We start from the raw sequence: 20,269 nt of genomic DNA, 5'->3' as shown, positions 1-20,269 counted from the left end.
CAAAATGACACTTATAAACCTTGCTATTGCCTGTGAGAAATCAAATCAAAATTCACTTCCACGGGGCTTAGAATACTGTCAATATTGTTTTCTTCCAATTATAGACGGAGCCCAAATTTCTACAAGTGTTCCCTTTTTAAATAGCAGTTTGAAAGTTTGGGAGCAATTTCTGGGGATAGGTGGGAGAAGGAACAATAACTAACTAATTAAGAGATGATTTGGAAGATAAAAATCACAGAAGAGAGAGCTAAATGAAATGTGTTAGCCAGAAGAAATTGGGTGTGTGCGAGCCCACACACAGGCACATGTATACTTAAAATAGCATTTGTATATGATGTCATAGCTTAAGTAGGGGAAACATTCCAGTTTGAAAAAAAGGTGAATGAGAATGTAAGAAAATCCTTTGAAAATGGGATTAATATAATTTTAACTATAGTTTTTCAAGCTAAATTCTTAGACTACAAGTAAGGAATAAAGTACACATTAACTGAAGTAGAAAATGCAACCAAAATGCCTAATATTGCTAAAAGTAAATTTTGCTTGTATTCTTTGTGCTCTGTACTCCCTAATTATATGCTTAAGCAACTGGAGTGCCTTTTTGACCCACCTAAGCCCTTTTTGTGCATTATATTCTTGCTTTCATGATAACATCTCCTGAGCACTGCACACAAACATACCTACAGTTAACTGAAATATACACCCAGTTCATTGCCACCCACCCTCACAACTTGCTCCGGCCCGTTGTTTGGAACCATCTTGGCTGTTCCTCAGGTGCCTGTATTGAGTGTGACTTTATCTTCATCATGTCACTCAGTGATCGTGGACAGCACAATCTCCTTAAGACCCCCCCATTAGAAACTTTTGTTGTTTTTTTGCAGCATTTTATAGAGATTACTTCAGATTTTTTTTTTTAAAGATTTCAAGATTTTCAAACATTCCCAGTGAACTAGAAAGGAGTAGGTTTCAGAGATCTGGTATTAGTTCAGTTTTGTATCTTCCTCTCAGTGTTCTTATATAACCCCACACAAAAGTGTGCAATGCTGAATCACCATGATATGAAAATAATGCGCAAAATAACAAAAATAATAACGCTGGGAGTGTTTTAAAAATATTTCTTCTAAATATTTCTAAATATTTAAATAGTAATACAATATTACTTTCAAATTTCAAATATTTTAAAATCAACACGTTGAGTCAGGAATCAGATTTTAAGTTAGATAAACTTTCAAAATAATAAGTCAAGAAATGAGATATGGCAAAAGTGCAGCGGAGTCTGAGAACACCGCGACTCAATCAGATACGCTGCTCCTCTGGGGCACCTCAGGAGCTACTGGGAATGTGAACGTTCCGCTAGAGTGGAGAGGGCATATTTCATAGATTTGTTTGAATCTGTAGAAGTCTTCAGCTCCAAGGTGCATCCTCACATACCCTTAGGTAGATGTTAGATTATTTTTTATTCTAAGATTATCAGTTTCTCCATATATATGAAATGACAGAAATCTGCCTTCACCCAAAAGACCTAGATTTGGGGTGAATCTTAAAATATTTGTATAAAGTTACTTTTATTTTTGATCTAAGTCAGCATTATCATTTCCATTTTCCAAACATTTGATTAGTTAGTAACTTTAATCATGAATAAGTATAGCTTTGTTAGTTGCACTTAATTAAATTTTACTCATGTTTTTTAGGAAATCAAGTTATCCATGTTCATTTCAATGTAGATTTGCTTTTCAATATACTTGGAAAACTAACATTTTTAAAGAATAATTCATTTTTTTAAAAAAAAAAAAAGAGTTCTCTTTCTGCTATTGACCATGGTTCTCCAGCTGGTGTGGTTCATTGGCAAATGGAGCTTCCGTGGACTCGGAGGCGCCTGGTTGTCAGCTGCTCCCTGTGGGGTGCACAGCAGGACAACATACAAGCGAACTCCGCCGCTTCCTGTACCTGTGTCTGCTGTGCATTTAGCCTTATTTTTAAAAAAGCACATATTCTCATTCATACAATTTTAAATGTTATGACATAACTTATCTTTAGTTAAGTCACACCGTCAGTGCAATTTTCTTTTAAACAGCCGAAAACCAAGTGTACAATGTCAATGGCTTAGGGAAAAAATATTAAATCTTTCTCTCACTTGAAATAACAAATAAAAAATTTTGACCTTGAAGTTTCTTTTTACAAGTCTATAAATTGGACCTTGAAAGAGTCCCTCAGTCACAGTCGCAGTACTGTGTGAACGTGCTTTATACGCCAGTGCATTCAATTCGTATTTCCTATAGATGTGGAGTACAAGACACCCTCACAAGGCTAACATTGTACAGTAATAATTAGACTAGAAAATTTAAATAGAACATGAAGTGATGTACTGCTTTGTGTTTGATTAGATTGCTAATATCAACCATTTTATCTTAAAGCAAAATTTCAAAGTAAATCTACTCTTAAACTAATGAGAGAAAAAGGTTCTAAAGCAGGTTCATCTCGGAGCCTTCTTTTCTTCTAAAAGTACATATTGAATTCTCAGGTCCTGAGGTATTTCTCTTGTTCTTAACTATAGTTGTTAACTATCTTCTTTTTTTCCTTATGGTTCATATAAAAATAATGGTTAAAATAGTGTTACTGTGCAAACCGTATGTGAAATGAAAGGGAAATGTTTATGAAAATGGTGATCTTTTGACGTTTGACTAATAAAATTACCAAGAGAAGGTGTCACTCCGTCATGCCTGATCAGTAGGTTGGCTCTTCATCGTGCCCCTGCTGGAAATGTTTTTAACTCTCCAGAGTTCTAGGAACTCTGTAAACTGAGGGTGGGAAATTGAATAAATATTGATTCTGAGACTAAGAAAAAGAGTTGTGGTGGGTTATTTCGGGTGTTCTGTGTGTTTTTTAATTTTCATTTGGGAAAGCATTAGTACTTGTCAAGGTTCAAAGAATGAACCAGAAAACATGCTCTAAGATTAGAATCACAAGTCGGCTTTGTCCGTAGAGATGCTGCTATAGATTCCAATTTTGAAACAGTACAATGCAAGAGGGAAATTAAAATCTTCAACAATGCCTTGTTTTCTAAATCTTGTTTACAGAACTCTCCCAATAATATGAGCCTGAGTAATCAACCGGGCACTCCAAGGGATGATAGCGAAATGGGGGGAAATTTCTTAAATCCTTTTCAGAGTGAGAGTGTAAGTATTCCCTTGACTACATTATTATATCCAGATTTTATTTCTGAAGCTCTTCTATTAGAAGTAATGCATAAAGCCATTATTGCAACTGTTTAGAGTTCAATAGGTTGATCTTTTAAAAGTCAGAAAATTAAGTGAAATTTCTTTGAAAAAAATATAAAAATAAACTTTTTCTTTTTTACTCCCATGTACATACATAGTTACAAAAACAAAAATTATAATGCTAACTTTCTCATACAGAACATCCACCATCAGGAGCACACTGGAAATAGGTTACATATTTGATAATTTTTGTTAAGTTCTCCCATTACTAAAATGTCTTGGATCACTGCAAACCCAGGTCTGTGCTTAGTGCTGTCTGTCCTTAAGGCTCTGAAAATTATCTAGATGCCTGTACTTCCACTAGACCTCACTCCCTGGTTTTACATTGTTAACCTGTTTTTTACATTTAACCTAAACTGACTACCCAGCTTCTTTTTTGAGTGTGAGTATAGTGTTAAGCAAAGGCAGTATCATTCATATCTCCATAGAAGTACACAAGAACAAAAAGAGAAGCAATAAAATTCACTTGTTCATTTAATAAACAATTACTGAGCATGTACAATGGGCTGTGCTAGGCACTGGTGAGACCAAAAAGACAATGTGCTGTCTTTTTTCAAGGGGTTATTACATAATACAATGATTTTAAACTAATATTTCACATTAAAAGCATCTATAGAATTTTTAAAAATAGAATTTGCCAGAACCCTCCCTAGACCTGGTGAATCAGAATTTCCAGGAGTGGGGCTGAGCAAACCTGAATGTGGAAAAGCTTTGGAGGTGCTGCTGCTGCACACTCTCTGCTCAGCGCCACTGGACTGGAATACGGCAGAAAGGGTTTCAGACCCAGACGAATTTCAGTCCCAGGGCCAGTGCCTCCACACATGATCGCCATCTTTAAAACTGATTATGGAGGATCTACCAACTACAAACAGAATCCGAAGAAAAAGCTACCCTCATGTTGCCCTAGTTCAACCTTCAGTAGAGGAGACACCATCAGAATTGAAGCAGTGGCTAGTCACTTGCCCACTTTTGCACAGAACAGTGCTTTCCAAATGGACCCAAGATTGGGTGTTCTGTGGACTCTCTTACTTCTTGGTGTTGACCTAGCGCCTCTGCATGGGATAAGACTGGCCCTGATTTTTTACTTTACTTTTGTTAAAACTAGAAATGCAGTTATGCTGATCTTTGGTTTGTCTGTTTTATTTCCAGGATATATAAACACAGGTGTGGGGAAAAGTAGGTTTACAGTTGTGAGTATACAAAAAGAGCTTATTTTTGTAGTAGTATTATTATTTACTAATTATTGTATTATTTTCCATATAAACAACTGTAAGCCTACTTTTGCCCCACTCTATGTATATGTATGTTAACAAGGACAAAGAAGGCATACATAAAAATTCATATTAAAAAAATCCAGAGTAGCCCATTCATGATGAGGAAATAAGAAATACATGAGAAACTATGTAGTTTGTCATAATGCTTAGGATTATGGAAATTATTTCTTAGACCCTGGTTCTTTCATTAGTTTGTTGCAAGACTATGGACAAATTAGTTAATTTTAATTAATTGGTTAATGTTTACTTGATCTAATTAGATGCATTTATTTTTATGCTAATTCTTCCAGCAATAAAATGCTATAAATTAGTGAGGTATATGATAATTACTTCAGTTCAATTCAACATTTATTGAGCCTGCTTTATGCAAAGCAGCAGGTTAAGGACAAAGTATTCTGAGATAAATATAACACATCCCTAACCTCAAAAAATATAATCAGATGGAGAGAACATACTTACAAAACTAATTAAACCATATGTCAGATTAATAAGTACTATCATAGATATAAACCAGGTGTTTTAAAAGCATGGAGGAAATTATTTTAGATTGGATAAGAAAACTTTTTTTAAAGTTTCCACATGACATGAATTCCAAAGGAGCTGTCCCCTCTCCTTCCTCCCAGATCTGTCATTCCTGACTGCGGCCATGTTTACAGGGAAGGGGTGACACCTCAGAGTTGGCACCAGAATTCTCCCTGTGGTGATCAAAGAATCAGATATAACAGGACTTTAAAAGTGTCTTTGTGCAGAATACACACCAGCCTCACCCTTTAACCCCAAGTGGAGTATGTTCTCGTAGAACAGCAGGTCCTTTTGTGCATCTGTGCATAGAAAAGAGAGCAGCTGGAGCAGGGCCTTGCCCACCCTGACCCCTGCCCTTGAGGCCTGGAAGAAGGTAAAATGCTCTGCAGAGTTAGGGAAAACAGTCCCCACCTTTTCTTCTCCCTCCCGCTCTCCTGTCCCCACCAGAAAAGTCTCCAAAGGCAAAATAATTGGACGGTGGTTGAGAAAGGGCACCCCCACCAGAGGTAGTGCGGCCTTAGCAGCAGGTCCCCCTGGGGCTCCATCCTCCTGTTCACCGGGTGCGGGCTCTGCCTCATGAATGATGTCACCGTTTTCTGTGGTTTTCTCTATCACATCACCGCACATTTTTGTTTAGACTTTTATTTAAAAGATCAAGAAATGAGAGCAGAGAGGAAGGAAGACAAAAGAGATTCCTTGCTGACAAATTAAGGCCTCAGGAAGAAGTGGACTAGGTATCGCCAGTAAGTTATAATGTCTGCAAGGCCCCTTTCCTGCGACTTCCCCGTGAGCTGGCAGCAGCCCCGCCTTGGCTCATTTCTGTCCGGTAACAGCTCTAGAGCCAGAGTGGCCCCGCCTGGGCTCTCCCCTGTTGCTGCTTCTATCCTAAGACCTTCCTTGTTTCTCTGTCCCCAGATTTAATAAACGTGCTTTCAAAAGAAAAAAAGAACGTACTTTCAAAAGAAAATTTTCCACTGAATAAACATTTAAAGTTCGTGGGGGTTTTTTAATGCCCATAACTCTGAAAATCACATATTGCTGAGCAGTCTGCCTTTTGAAGATTTGTTGGCCTTTATCTTGAAGCTAAACCACAGAAAGAGGCCTGGGAAGGAAGCAAACATCGATTGAGTGCTTATCATGTACACACACTATCCTGGTCACTTCACATGTGCTTCTTTATTTAATTCATATAGAAACAAAGATTCCCCACCGAAGTCAGAAACCTTGCTGTGTCAACATGCTTTACACAGAAAAACGTGAATCGGGAATATTTCACTCTTCAGCCTCTGTTCTTTAGATCGTAAACAAGGTCTTTATTTCAAGAAACAAAGATGCCCCCTAGTGTAAATTCAGTGAAATGTTTGGTTTTAAAAATACAGAATACAAAAGGGCTTAGTTCAAAAAATAAATGTTTCATGCTTCTCAAGTAAAAAAGTCACTTACCTTATTTCTTGAATTAACTTAGCAGAATATTTTCTCCATGGCATTAAACTATAATCAACTGAGCAAACATGATATTAAAATCATGATATCAAATAGGAATCAGAAACAAATTGCGAGATCATCTCTTACACCCTTACTGCTTTTGTCATTTCCTGCTATTGCAAAGAAATCACATATGGCCAATGTTTTTTACATAGTCATATACACACTAAATTTATCTCACTTTAGTTTAGCTCAGAGTAGCTGCAGTCTACTTATCTCTCATTAAGAAAATAAAATATTATCTACGTATGTAGAGATAGAAATATAGTGAGATCTGAGGTGTTCTTGACGTGATTAAACAGGAACTAACAAACATTGTTTGGGATTTAATGGATAGCATGCACATTTCATGAGCATGAAAGGGGTATAATAAAGGGAAAGCCATAGATTCTCTAGTACATACCAAGGCATGTTCATTTCAAAATATATTTTACATAAAAAGGTAAAACAAGCTGGTATGTGCTGAAAATTATACCTTGAGGTTTCACTCTCTTTTTGCCAAACCAAACACTAATGCTGTCAGCAGCTTTATCAGAGCCATTTTATCATCTCCTGGAGGAGAACTAGACTCAGAACAGTTTTGAAACAGGACAATCCGATATCCCAGGATTCTGCCGCTCACATGACAGTGTGTCTTCACATACTGAGGCGGCCGCACAAGGAAAACATTGCAGGGTGGTCTAGGAAAGTACACCATGAATATTTAATGTCTCTAAATCTGCTACCCCATTTAACACCTACTCTTCCTTTACTTCTGGAAAACTCTAAGCCACTTCTCCTCCGAAGAACAGTAACCAGTAGCAGAATACCTTTTGCCATGCACATTCTGCGGGTTGTTCTAGAAATTTTGTGATGTTCCTTAGTTTTACATAGTTGAAGCATTTCCAATAAAGCAGCAGCAGGTGAGCAGGTTGTAGCCTGAGCCATGCAAACAACACATCACTATGTAGGCACTCAGACATCCGTGCGATCTATTAACCTGCACCAAATGCACACAGAGCATCATTTCACAGCTACGCAGACTATCCAGGCACATTAGCAGATGCTTGCTAATTTTTCTGAGTTTTGTTGCTTGGAGCTGCTGCTTCCTTCCTTTCTGACTGACCTTTACTTTCCTTTTTTGTGTGTGTGCCTTATTTTTTCACTTAGTTTCCTCCCTGGACAAGCCTCGCTCTCCTAACTTCCCAGTGAATCTGTAACAAGTTTTCATTTCTCTGTAAAACATTTGAAATATCACAGGATAAAAATCTTAACAATTGTCACTGAAAAGATGGTAGCAACTAACAAACATGCTTGACATGCGGAGAATGTGTGTGTGTGTGTGTGTATATTATGTAAAATATATATATATATATATTTACCTGCACCTGCACCTACATATATATATATATATATTTACCTTCACCTATACTTTTGACAGTGCATATTAGAAAGAAGGCTAGAATATATGTATAACTGCATTCCCTAACATGACATGACATATGTGACATGTGAATCAGCTGGAATAATCCTATGAAAAAGGACTGAAGAATTTCTAAAATCCCGATGATCCAAGGTGTGCATTAAATGAAATGATCTCTGGAGTTCATTATGACTTCTCCACAAGTTTGGTGTGTTTTTTTTCAGACATTTTCTTTGAAGCTTTTTTCTGAAATGCTCTAGTATCTTTTACTGTTTTTAGATTATTGGCACAATATGCCCAATAAAATATTTGTCTTGAAATAATGATTGATGATTTGGCTGTGTTATTTAAATTTAAATTAATTATAACAAAATACAACTAAAATTTCACTTCCTAACCTGCACTAGCTACATTATAAGAGTCAGTTGCCATGTGTGGCTAGTGGCTGCTATATAGGACAGCACAGAAAGCATCCACTATCGCAGAAAGTCCGATTGGACGGCACTGATGGGATCACCGATTCTTACTGTAAAGAACAGTAGCTATAGAAAGCATAGATTACATTTTTCTGTGCCCATTTTTTTTTTGCCATATTCTCTAAATTTTTCTACTTTTAATAAAACCTTGCTATCCATTTATTTTCCTGTTTATTCTTACACCTGAAAGTCAAATACCAAAATATAATTCTGTTTCATCAAAAGCTGTGCATAGTTCATTGAAGCTTGCTGCCATTGCTTATGACAGGAGATTTGCATGGCACCTTCTGATGAAATGGGGGCATATCCCCCTTCCAGCACCCGGTCGGGGTGAGCTCCATTTCATCAGTCCTTGTTCGTGATTGCTGTTGGTTTTGGGTTTTGTTTGCTTTGCTTTGCTGCCATTATCAAGGGTAAAGGGGAGACGTTTTCTATCAAACTGAATCCCCTTTCTCTTCTCTGGCAGTCTCCTTTTTTTAATCACCCTATTCACTGTAATGCAACATACAGTCAGTAACACATAATTTAGCTTTCTTATACTGAAAAGAAATTTGAGGCTGTTAAGTGATTAACAAGTAGATTTTTCTTGATTTGACCTGTGTTTAAAAAATTAACACAGTCTTCCCCTATAGTCTAGTGACCTGTTTTCAGGCCTGGTCATCCACCTTTATTCAGGATCAATGAGTGTTTTTTACTTGAGCCCTGGATTTACACCTAATGACTTTCTGCCCAGCCAACTGAGCCATTGTCACCTCTGCTCTTCTTGGGAATCTCATTTTTTCTATATTAATAAGTCCATCCTTATCTAAGTGCACACCTTTTACCTTGTTTCTGGTTCCTACAGTACCTCAGCTCATGTGGAATCCATGTCATTCTTTCCCATCTGCTCCCTTTTGTAACGTGTATGCTCCCTTTTCCAGGGTCATCACTGGTCCAGGTTAAGTCCCTGGGACCTGGGACCAACCCCCTGGACTCTACCTGCCTCTGTCCACAGGCACAATCATTATTAACATGCTAAAAGGAACTCCCCTCTGCCCTGGTCCTCACAGGGTTCTAATAAAGCATGTGTAGTATTGCAGGGCGCACGTGTATATTTTAATCTAGAAATGCTCTTGGGAGTGGAGGCCCTGCCCTCACGTCAGAGGCTGTAGAAGTGTGCTGTCCAAGATGTGGGCCACTGGCTATATGTGGATATTTAAGCTTAAGTAAATTAAATAACATTAAAGTGTTGGTTCCTCAGTGGCATTACCAACGTATCATGTGCTCAGTAGCCACATGCAGCTAGTGGCTTCCATGTTGGGCAGCACAGTCTTAAAACATGTCCATCATTAAAGAAAGTTCTGTTGGAAGGTGCTGCTCTTACAACTCTCCTATCACAGTCTGTCCCTCAAGAACAGGAGGGTAGATTGGCATAATCATCCAAATAATTCCTCTCGATTCCTCTCTCAATCATTTTGGAGATCACTTCCAAATTTCTGAAAGCCTCACCCAAATCGAACTGACAAGAAACATGTAACAACAATGCCCTCCACCCACCCAGAAAAGACTGGGTTGAGATGAGATTAGGGAAGAGGTTTATATGCTAAATATACTAGTAGCTAGACCAGCGGTTCTCAACTTGTGGATCGCGACCCCTTTGGGGGTCGAACAACCCTTTCACAGAGGTCGCCTAAGACCATCGGAAAACATATATAATTACATATTGTTTTTATGATTAATCACTATGCTTTAATTATGTTCAATTTGTAACGAAAATACATTCTGCATATCAGATATTTACATGACGACTCATAACAGTAGCAAAGTTACAGTTATGAAGTAGCAACGAAAATAATTTTATGGTTGGGGTCACCACAACATGAGGAACTGTATTAAAGGGTCGCGGCATTACGAAGGTTGAGAACCACTGAGCTAGACTCTTAAATATTCTAAATGCTTTAATAATAACTTCTTAGGGCCAGCTAGGAGTTGTTTTTGTTTTGTTTCCCTTACACTGTTAATCAAATATTTACTGAGTCTTTGCTGTGTATTCAATCAATACATGGTTTTAAGGGTTATATATTTAATCCTCCCAAAACCCCCTTAAAGTGGATGGTATCATTAAACCCATTGTATAGGTGAGGAAATTGAAGCTCAGAAAGCTTAGGTAACCTCCCAAGTTTACATGGCTAGTAAATAGCAAGACTGTCCCTCCACCCTATTTCATTATGATTCAGCCTTGGACTGGATTTACCCAAATTATAACAAATGCCCATGAATCTGCTGGAAGGAAAGGGCCGAGGAATTGGGTAATTATCATCCACCTGAGTCCAGGGAGAGAATGTGAATGGTTACTTTCCAGAGGAAATGTTAAAACTTTCAGGACTAAGTCAACTCTGTATGCATTTATTCTTTTTATAGTTTCTTATTTTTATGTTGTATGAGGTTAAAAGCTTGAGCATAAAAGATTATAAGACATTAAAATTCATAGTTACTATTGTTTACCACGAAGAACATTAGTGGTCTGTAAAAGAATTATTGTTAAAATATGGATTCTTCTTTCTTTCTAGTATTCCCCTAGCATGACAATGAGTGTGTGATCCATTACCAAGTCTCCTCATGAAAACCACAGTGAGTCAGCCCTTCACAGAACTACTAGGGAAGAAAATTATTCATCACAGTGTACAGTTAAACAAAGGAATCTCAGTCACACCAAACCAACCTTTTTATTTCCTGCTCTCTCCCCTATTTTGTGAAGAAAGCGGGTCCAAACGTGATTCAAACAACTGTACGGAGCGGCATATTAGAATTGCCCTAAAATGAACTGCAAATAATTATCTGTGTATGTATATGTGTGGGAAAGAGGATGTATTGTATATGTGTATGTTATATGGACATATACACATGCATACATTGGCCCACAGGACATTGTAAAATACTATCATATGACATCTTAAGTAGAAATGAGTAGGGACTTTTATTCCATCCTTTTTTTTTCACGTTTACATTTTAATTATTAAAAGTTGCTCCTGCCCCTCCCTGAACTATTTTGTGCTGTGTATATCACTGCTTTATATAAGTTATTTTTTAAGGTGAACTCAGATGTTATGGTTTTGTAAATGTCTGCAATCATGGATAGGAATAAAATCGCTTATTTGAGAGCTTTCATTAAATCGCGTCTGATGCAAGTTACCCTGTGAATCACAAAGTGTACTCTTTCAAAAAAAAAAGAAGAAACTGTCTTCATCTTTATGTCAAATCAAGCAATTTCTCAGTTACCTTTAGTGAAAATATTTTTGTACCTTTTGTTTTAAAAAAAAATACATCAACAAAAGCTTAACTGGGACCTAACAGTTTATTTCTGCAATAACTGCTTTAGATGAAATTCTTGACTTGTCTTAGATACAGAAAATCCTTAATTAGTACCAATTGCTTAGAACATAGCAATAAAGTGATGGGGCTTGTCATGTTTTTAGCAACATATTTTCTTTATGCCACGATAAAAACCAGAGAGATCAGAAAAACCATTTGCTTGAATCTGTCACTTGTCACCAGGAATACTAGAGCAAAATTTTTAATAACATACTAATGCGAAATGGTATCTGATTTTTATTCTGACCTTTTGTGAATATTTTCCACATAGACATTGCAGAGAAGATGCACTCAAATGACTGAGACTTTCAGCCCAAGGAGGAAAGAGTTTTCCCACACCCAGGGCTCTGGCTGCTGCCTTCCTGCCCAGACGCCCAGCTTCCCAGCAGCAGCATTGATCTGCAGGGCCCTGCTGGGCACTGCTCGCTGGCGGCTGAGCTCCTGCTCTCTGCCCAGGGTACAGCCCGATACTGAAATCATTTCGGAACTGCATTTCATTTGGCCATTGACGTCAGCAGGCTACATCTACATTGTGTCACTGTTCAGAAAAAAAAAAAAGAGTAAATGCTAGAAAAAAAAATGTAACCACTTTCCTTATGAAAGCCCCTTGCCCCATGGCACTTTCCAGATCTTTTAGGATATTTTTTGTGTGCAATCCTAGGTACAAACACCAAAATCATAATAGAAAAGTGTGACAACTTTAATTGTAGACTCAGAAAGATAAGTTGGTAATCTTTTCTGCTAAAATTGTGATGTAAACAACCATTGATAAATATCCACTATGTTTTCAAACTCCAAAGATTTTGAAAAGCATTGTTTAATTTCCAGTAAGAGGACTCCTTTCTTTAGGCTTATGGTCTCTAACATGTATTTGCTGATTCCTGACCCAGGTTATTATTTCTCTAAAATCTGTAGTGATCTATTCCTTATGAAAATAAGGAGTTTGCCTGTGCATGACACAGGGATGCTGGGCAGATCTGTTGAAGGGAAAAAGAGAGGCCAAGTTAAATGTATGTTCAGATTTAAGTTCTAATCAAAAGAGTCGCCATTACATCCTTTGCAGGAATCCAGGACTGCGCACTGGAGAACAGCTTCAGGCTTTCAAGGACTTTCATGAAGAATTCAAACTAAAAGATCCGTTTGACTCAAGCCAAGGCAGCTTGAAGATGACACTTTGTACTGGCACATAAATTTACCAGAATAATTTTAACTTCCACTGTTTGTGATAACTGTGTGAACACCAGCAGTCCTGTGGTTAAGCTTAATCTAGAATTTTCAAATGTTTGGTTGAGTTTTTTTCATTGTTACTGATCTTGAATTTCTTTTATTTGCCTTCTAAGAAGGTATTGTTTCTTATTATCACAAAGAATCATGAACCTTATTTTAATTGGCCCTTATTTGGGGGGTAGTATTGGAATATAACTAGCAATATGGGTTCCAGTATTTCTAGCCTCTTTGGTTAAAAAAAAGGAGTAAAATTTGATTTTTTTCCAAGGTATTGCAATCAACTCATTATAAGTATTTACTTACTTTTCTCTCTTGGAACCCAGATTAAAAATAGTTATTTCAAATTTTTTAAATTCCCGGAATAGTTGAAATTTTATTTTTAAGGAAAAATTATATTCAAGAGAACCAGAAAATAAGGATACTTAATTTTAATATCAAATACTTTTCTCATGTACCAAATAGAGGATACTATATCTGTATATTAATTTTTGTTTAGGTTTTGAATCATTTAAACCTCCTTTTCTCCTATAAGATGACAATGTTTTCTCTTGTGTTTTCCATCTCCATCCATGTGTTTATTTGTTTTTGATATATAATACCTGTTCCTGAGTTATTTCTACATATTTCACCTCCAAGTAATAATGTCAGCAATTCTTGCCTACATTGAACATAGAAAATGCACATATGAAATGTGAAAATAAGTAATAGATGAAAACGTTAATTCTTATTACTCTGCTTTGCATTCTGCCTAACTCACACAGTTGAAAATGCATGTCAGATGCTCTCTAAGGTATGTATAATCTTAGCCAGCCGTCTTTCTTATAGTCAAGTTGCCCATGGGAACAAAGGCTATGGAGGGCCCTTGATCTGGTAATACACACATGTTCAGTGGGTGAATCTTTGTGCTCCATTGCAATGTTCCAGTTTGGACTCAGTTACTGATGAATAAGAATTACACCGCTAGGAATCTGAGGTTAAGTTTTCTCTCCTGCCAAAGATTAATATATTAATTTTGCTCTCCGAGCCATGGAAAGTACCCAAAACACCCCTTTCCTTCTAGGAATAAAATAGAGAAAACTTCCATTTCTATGTTTATGGTTCTCTAAGATGTCTGAACTCCATTGCATTTCATAGGTCATTCAGTTACCACTCTTCCTGTAGTTTAAAAGACATCCAGTGAAATAAATGAGTTCCGTTTGGGACACAGGAAGCCTACATCTGTCCACACCATTTCGTCACATGATCATTCTGGGAACACACAGCAGCATCCAGAACTCCCTTGGCAGAGAGTGTGCCAGTCCTTCATACTTGACCTGATTGTTTCTTGCGTGGCTTTCTCCATCCCTCCCTCCCAGTCCCTGCACCTTCCAGTAGAAATAAGATGCAGACTGAAGATTTTTACCTTCTGAGCCCTTGTAATTTTCTTTTTCATATAGTTTTCCCAAGGGAAATCATTGCTATTTCCATTTCTTGATTATCGCAGTTAATTAGAAACAGAGCCACAAAGCATAGCTACTTCACTTTGGTAAGCATTATAGTATTTTGACACTGGTTTTCCCTCCATTTTGATGTGTTAGGTACTATACTTCTCGAAAATACTAACTGATACAAGTGGTGCAGGAGTGTATAGTGAGGGAGAAGTTCAATATGGAGGGGGAAAAGTTGCCCAAAATATTTCCAAAAAGTGGATTAGTCCTTTTTTGTTTAACCCCTCAAGGTGGAATAAGTTTCTTATTTGCTGTGAGAAACAGGAGTCTGTGTTTGCTTAAAAGAGTAATACCCAATTGTAAGCATGTGTAAGGGGCTCCCTGGGCCTGTGTACCACACCTTGAGAAATGCTGGAAACATAAAAGAAAGAATGGTGAACCACTAGAATTACCATTCCATTTTGCATACTCAATGTGTGTGTGTGTGTGTGTGTGTGTGTGTGTGTGCGCGCGCGCGCGCACACACACAAGTTTGTTGGGGGTGGTAGTGTGAAGTTGGCTCACAAAACACTCCCATTATGATTTACATTATTATAGCACAACTGGTAACTATTCAACATAATTCTTTCCTTTGATTGCTTTTTATTTCATTGGTAAAGTAAGTGATGGAAGTGATTTAGGATGAAAAGAGTAGTACAGACGTAAGCAGATGGATCTCCTGTGCCCAACTTTAACCTACCCATGTTAGCTCATCCACAGTAGGCCCCCTTATGAAGGCACTGCATCTAAAGGTAAGATCATAAATGATCATTTCATCATTAGTCACTTCACTGCCAGGAATTGTGCAGTAATTAAGTATAGTTTTTTGATGTTGACATTTGTTTACAATAAGTAGAATTGACCTTCTTAATTTATTTCACCATTACCCATGGAACTGTAATTCAGATAGAAAGAGATGACCTACAGATGAAAAACACCTGAGACCTCTCTAATTACTCTTCTAAACTATATTCTTAAAAAAAATTCTCAGTTGAATAAGTCTCCTAAACAGAATTTCCTCTGTTAAGTTTTCCCTGTTAACTTAGTATAATTGGTCTTCCTGAATAGAAAAGCATACTTTCTGTATGTAGCCTAATGTGAATATTTTTGCTGTCTATATCCTTACAAATTAAATACAGCACTCTCTATAGGTATTGTAAATTCTAAAGTGGGACTAAGTGTTTTCATGTAAAGAATTAGTTTATGTCTTCCCTCTCTGTGGATTTACTATCCTCAGGATAAATTGGACTAATTTTGATTATCCCAGTCATTGAAATATTATGATCTGTTCCCAGGAATATATAGCATTTCATTTTTAAAATAAACTGCAATTAACATGACAAAGGTGAGTGTTAACATTTCTAGAAACGTGATATAAAGTGTTTATTTCCAAGTCACATTAAAACTTTATCCCACTTTCTCTTTTGCACCAAATGACCTCAGTACATTGCCAAAAAAGTGGAATTTAGATTCCTCACAGTGTTCTCAGAACACAGTACATGGTCAGCTAAATTTCTATCATGTCATGGTGAAATTGCTCAGTAAAATATATAATTAACCTTCTACTTATTAAGAAACAATAATTCAAATAATCTGTCCGGTTTACAAATTTTAATTTAACAACACTCTAGGAATTTTCTTAGTATAAACTACTGATTAAAATGTGTACATGGCTTTATATCATCATATTTCAGAATGGTTTACTTTCCTTACATTTAGACAACTTAAAACTTAACAGAAACTACATGTTGGAATAAATAAGTAACATGCTATTGTGTCAAACATGAAAAATGGAAAAGTCTTTATTGTGAATTCTTTATTCATAATAGCCATCAGCTTATTGAATTGTTTAATTTGCCTCATTGTGATTTTATGAATTTAAGATGTTTTCTTACTATATGTGTTAAATTGTTACCTATATTGTCTTCCTGGAAAAATAGGATTATTTGTAAGGTTTTTATAAATGTACAATGTATGTATAAATATAAATTGGAATCTGGGGTGACTCAGTAATCTTAATTCCACCATGGCCACCAGCTACCTGACACATTTTGTGAATTTTGCATCTGTGTGCGTGTGCGGGTGTACTACATGTCCATTACCGCATTTATTCTCAGATGGAACTATCACTTCATGTTTTGCACAAGTATTTGAGCTATTCATGTAATGGGAAAAGTTGCTGTAAATATGTACATAAATGTCCCTTAATTTGGCATATGTTTTCACATTTAATTTTAAAATACAACTTTTCATTTAGTTTCTACCCTTCTTTTCATTTAGTTTTTAGCCTCTGCTTTATTGCATATTTAAAAAGTAAAAGATATTGTTCATATGAAGCTAGCATAAATATGGGGTGGGGCAAAAGTAGGTTTATATGAAACACAGTTTATTCTTGTATTATTGTTTTTATTTATTGTATTATTTTCCATATGAATAATTGTAAACCTACTTTTGCACCACCCTGTATTTATTTTCTGAATGGTAAATCAAAATATAACTAATGTGGACATCTGTGTATAATTGAAATAGACATTATGGCTTATGTAAACATCAGGAATCTGTAATATAAATGAATTTCTATACATTTAAGAAAAGGCTATGCTGAGTGGTTGGCTCCGTGTGGTCAGATAACTAAACTTTGAAACCAAAAAACATATTATTAGCAAATAGGTATCAGTGGATAAAAGCTTGGTATTTTATTCCAAACAGGAGTACATATAATGTGGAAATCTGAAGCAATTATGCAGATAATTTGTCCAAAACTGTGCTTCTCAAGTACATTCATCTTTCTGATCATTCGTCCACATGGTTGCCTCAGCTCACCATTGCCCACGTGAAGATTCTGATGTAGGTTCTTCACACTCCTCCCTGCATAAACAATAATATAAGTAAATAAGTCATACAAAGAAAGAAAAATACTGTATGTTCCCTCTTATATGTAGAATATTTTTTAAAATCCTCAAAAAGCAAGCTCATAGATACAGAGAACAGATTGGTAGTTACAAGAGGCGGAAGTGGGATGGGAGAAATGGGCAAACTGTCTGGATTTTTTATTATTTTAGTTTAAATATATTGAAAAAATTAAAGAATATAGGAGGAGGAAGGTCTATAATTTAGATTAATTCATTCCTAGCTATCAATTAAATATATAAATCATGCCGGGGCTGCGGGTTCAATTCCCAGTGGGGGATGTGCAGGAGGCAGCCAATCAACCATTATTTCTCATTGATGTTTCTCTCTTCCTCTCCCTTCCTCTGGAATCAATAAAAAGGTATTTAATAAATATATAAAAGGATTATAAAAACACCTACACACAAAAGATTTGTAGAATTGAGAAACTAGCAACTTAACCAAAATACTATGTAATTTTTGCCTTGAGCATAGAGAGTACATGTGTGTGCAAATAGTGATTTATTAATATATTTCAACTTTCAAACTCGAATAAATGCGTTCTTATTTCATATATTGGATTTAGATTTTACCGTTTAAAAGATAAAAATCAAGACATTCCTTAATTACTTGGCCACTAATTTTTTTTTAATGAGTATGTTAAAAGAGTATGTGGGATATTTTTCCTAACTGTTAATTATAAGACAAACCAGTCAGAGATGTAAAAGAACTGGTTTCTGAGGATGTTTTTATGTAGAACTGTTTTCAACTGGAAAACATAGTCTTCACAATTCTGGAATGCAAACACAGGTTTATAAGATTAGTTTCCCATTAGAGAATCTTTATTCTCCTGAGATAGTTAGCTAATGCACTAAGATTTGAAGGTAGATGTGGGAAGTTTCCTTTGACCTTTACATCCAGGAGAGATGAGGCCCGGGGAGGAGTCTCACTGCAAAGCACCTGGAAATTTATTTGCAGAATTGGCTCCTCTGTCTTCCTTTGAATGAAATCCATTTGCTTACCCAATCTGAGCACAACACTCTTTTTCCTGGGCCTGAAAGTTTGACAACGTCTGCATGAATCATGGGGACTCTTACTTCTCATGCCATGTTTAAGCCAAAGAGCACAAATTAAGGTGGTGGGATGGGGACTGTAACTTCAGGGACTAATAAAGAAACTTGTTTTTCTTTCACAATGAAGAGCACATAGAAAATACTCTTACAGGTCGGTGAAGGAATTAGACATCCAATCATGCATTATCTTGGTCAGCTGAAACCTAACTTGCTCAATGAGAAATTCACATAATATTTTACAGTATTGTTTTATGTTAAATACCGTGGGACAGGATTGTAAGGATGAAAAACTCAGACAACAATTGCCTCATAAGGGCTAAGAAAAATTCTACCAGGATATTAGCAAAGGTAAAGGAGCAAATTTACACTGTAAAAGGCACCATTTCCCCACAGACTACCTTTTGGCACTTCTTGAATGGATGAGATTAGCAATCTAAATAAATCAGATAGCCCTAGCATGTTTAGCTCAGTGGACAGAGCGGCCGCCCATGGATTGAAGGGTCCAGGGTTCAATTATGGTTCAGGGCACATGCCTTGGTTGCAGGTTCAATCCCTGGCCCCAGCTGGTATGTGTGCAGGAGGCAACCAATTGATGTGTTTCTCTCATATCAATGTTTCTCTCTGTCTCTTCCCATCCTTTTCACTCTCTCTAAAAATCAATAGAAAAAATATCCTCGAGTGAGGATTAACAACAACAATAAAAAATCCTATTTCAAGAGGTAACAGCAACAGATAAATTTTAAAGGGTTTATTAAAATAACATTTAGAAGACTGAATAATTCTTGAACTCTTATTAAAACCACAAAGAAAAAACAATTCTTTATGAATTTCATAAAGGACTAACATCTGTTAGTGATGATCTAGTATGTATACTTACTCCAGTAGCGGAACAGTTGGTTTTTATTTATTTGTTTTCTAACCATAAGAGAAAGGCAAAGCCTATATGACACTGTACACACACGAAAAAGTGGTCACCGTGGGCCATGCTGCCAGTGAAATGGTAGGTAAGCATATCTTTTTCTGGTCAAGAGAAAAATAAAAAAAAATAGCACTCTGCATGCTTCAATCTACACGATGATTTTCCCTAGAAAGCATCCAATGAAAATGGCCACAATTACAGCAAGAAGTGAAGGAAAAGGACTGGCAACATCATCTCTGAAGGATGCAGTTGAGGTTAATCCAGGCTTATCTGAGCCTTAAGCCTTCATCTCAGATGTCAATTTTCTTCTGATAGCTTCATCAGTTCTCCCTGAAGTCTTTTACACTCTTCCATGAGCTTCCCAGTTTCAGTGTCATTGAGTGAAACTTTGTGGTTTTGGTGTGAGTCCATCTGATTTAGATGGATTCAGAGGAACAGCTTTGCCAGGTTCTATGTCATTCAATTTATCATTTTCATTGGGAATTTCAAAAACATCTCAATTTAGAATCCAGTAACTCATCAGGTTTGCCTCTTTCCACCCAGCTTCCATATCTGAAATGTTTGGTGGAGCAAAAATTGTCTGCACCATAAACTTGTATGTATTCTTTTCATTGGGATCATAGTCAGAAGGCTGTAGCATTACTGAAGCAGTCACAGTCAACCCCGGGCCAATAATCCCACTGTTGGGCCTCACGCAGTACCCAAAAGCTGTAGTCTTCACTTTGAAGCATACTTTTCTATATGATGGATTTCACAACTTAAGATTTGTAGTGCCTGCATTTGTGAAGGAGCCTTTGAATCTGAGGTCTGCGGGAGGGGCGAGGACCAGGATCTGCTCATGCTTCGCCATGGCCGCAGAGGCGGACACCATCAGAGGACAGCCGGCTGGAGATGGAGACAACGGCAGCGG

The 20,269-nt window shown here is 36.8% G+C and overlaps 1 protein-coding gene and 1 pseudogene across 6 annotated transcripts in view; one reads left to right on the top strand and one right to left on the bottom strand.

Moving 5' to 3' along the window:
- The window catches only part of SSBP2 (single stranded DNA binding protein 2), a 222,080-nt gene extending 210,327 nt beyond the window's left edge, over positions 1 to 11,753 (top strand). For 5 of the 6 annotated variants that reach the window (XM_036308314.1, XM_036308310.1, XM_036308315.1 and 2 more), the window contains 2 exons: positions 3,075 to 3,173; positions 10,984 to 11,013. In XM_036308314.1, the coding sequence (XP_036164207.1) occupies positions 3,075 to 3,173; positions 10,984 to 11,013 (129 nt within the window). Of the gene's footprint in view, positions 1 to 3,074; positions 3,174 to 10,983 lie in introns of all 6 variants that reach the window. The other variant, XM_036308309.1, reaches the window with a different exon arrangement.
- A 7,660-nt stretch (positions 11,754 to 19,413) lies between these two features.
- Positions 19,414 to 20,269, bottom strand: LOC118657079 (annotated as a pseudogene).

The sequence above is a fragment of the Myotis myotis genome, unplaced genomic scaffold (assembly GCF_014108235.1).
Source record: "Myotis myotis isolate mMyoMyo1 unplaced genomic scaffold, mMyoMyo1.p scaffold_m19_p_5, whole genome shotgun sequence".
NCBI lineage: Eukaryota > Metazoa > Chordata > Mammalia > Chiroptera > Vespertilionidae > Myotis > Myotis myotis.
The sequence above is the reverse complement of the archived record's forward strand: the minus strand, read 5'-3'. Positions and strand labels throughout refer to the sequence as shown.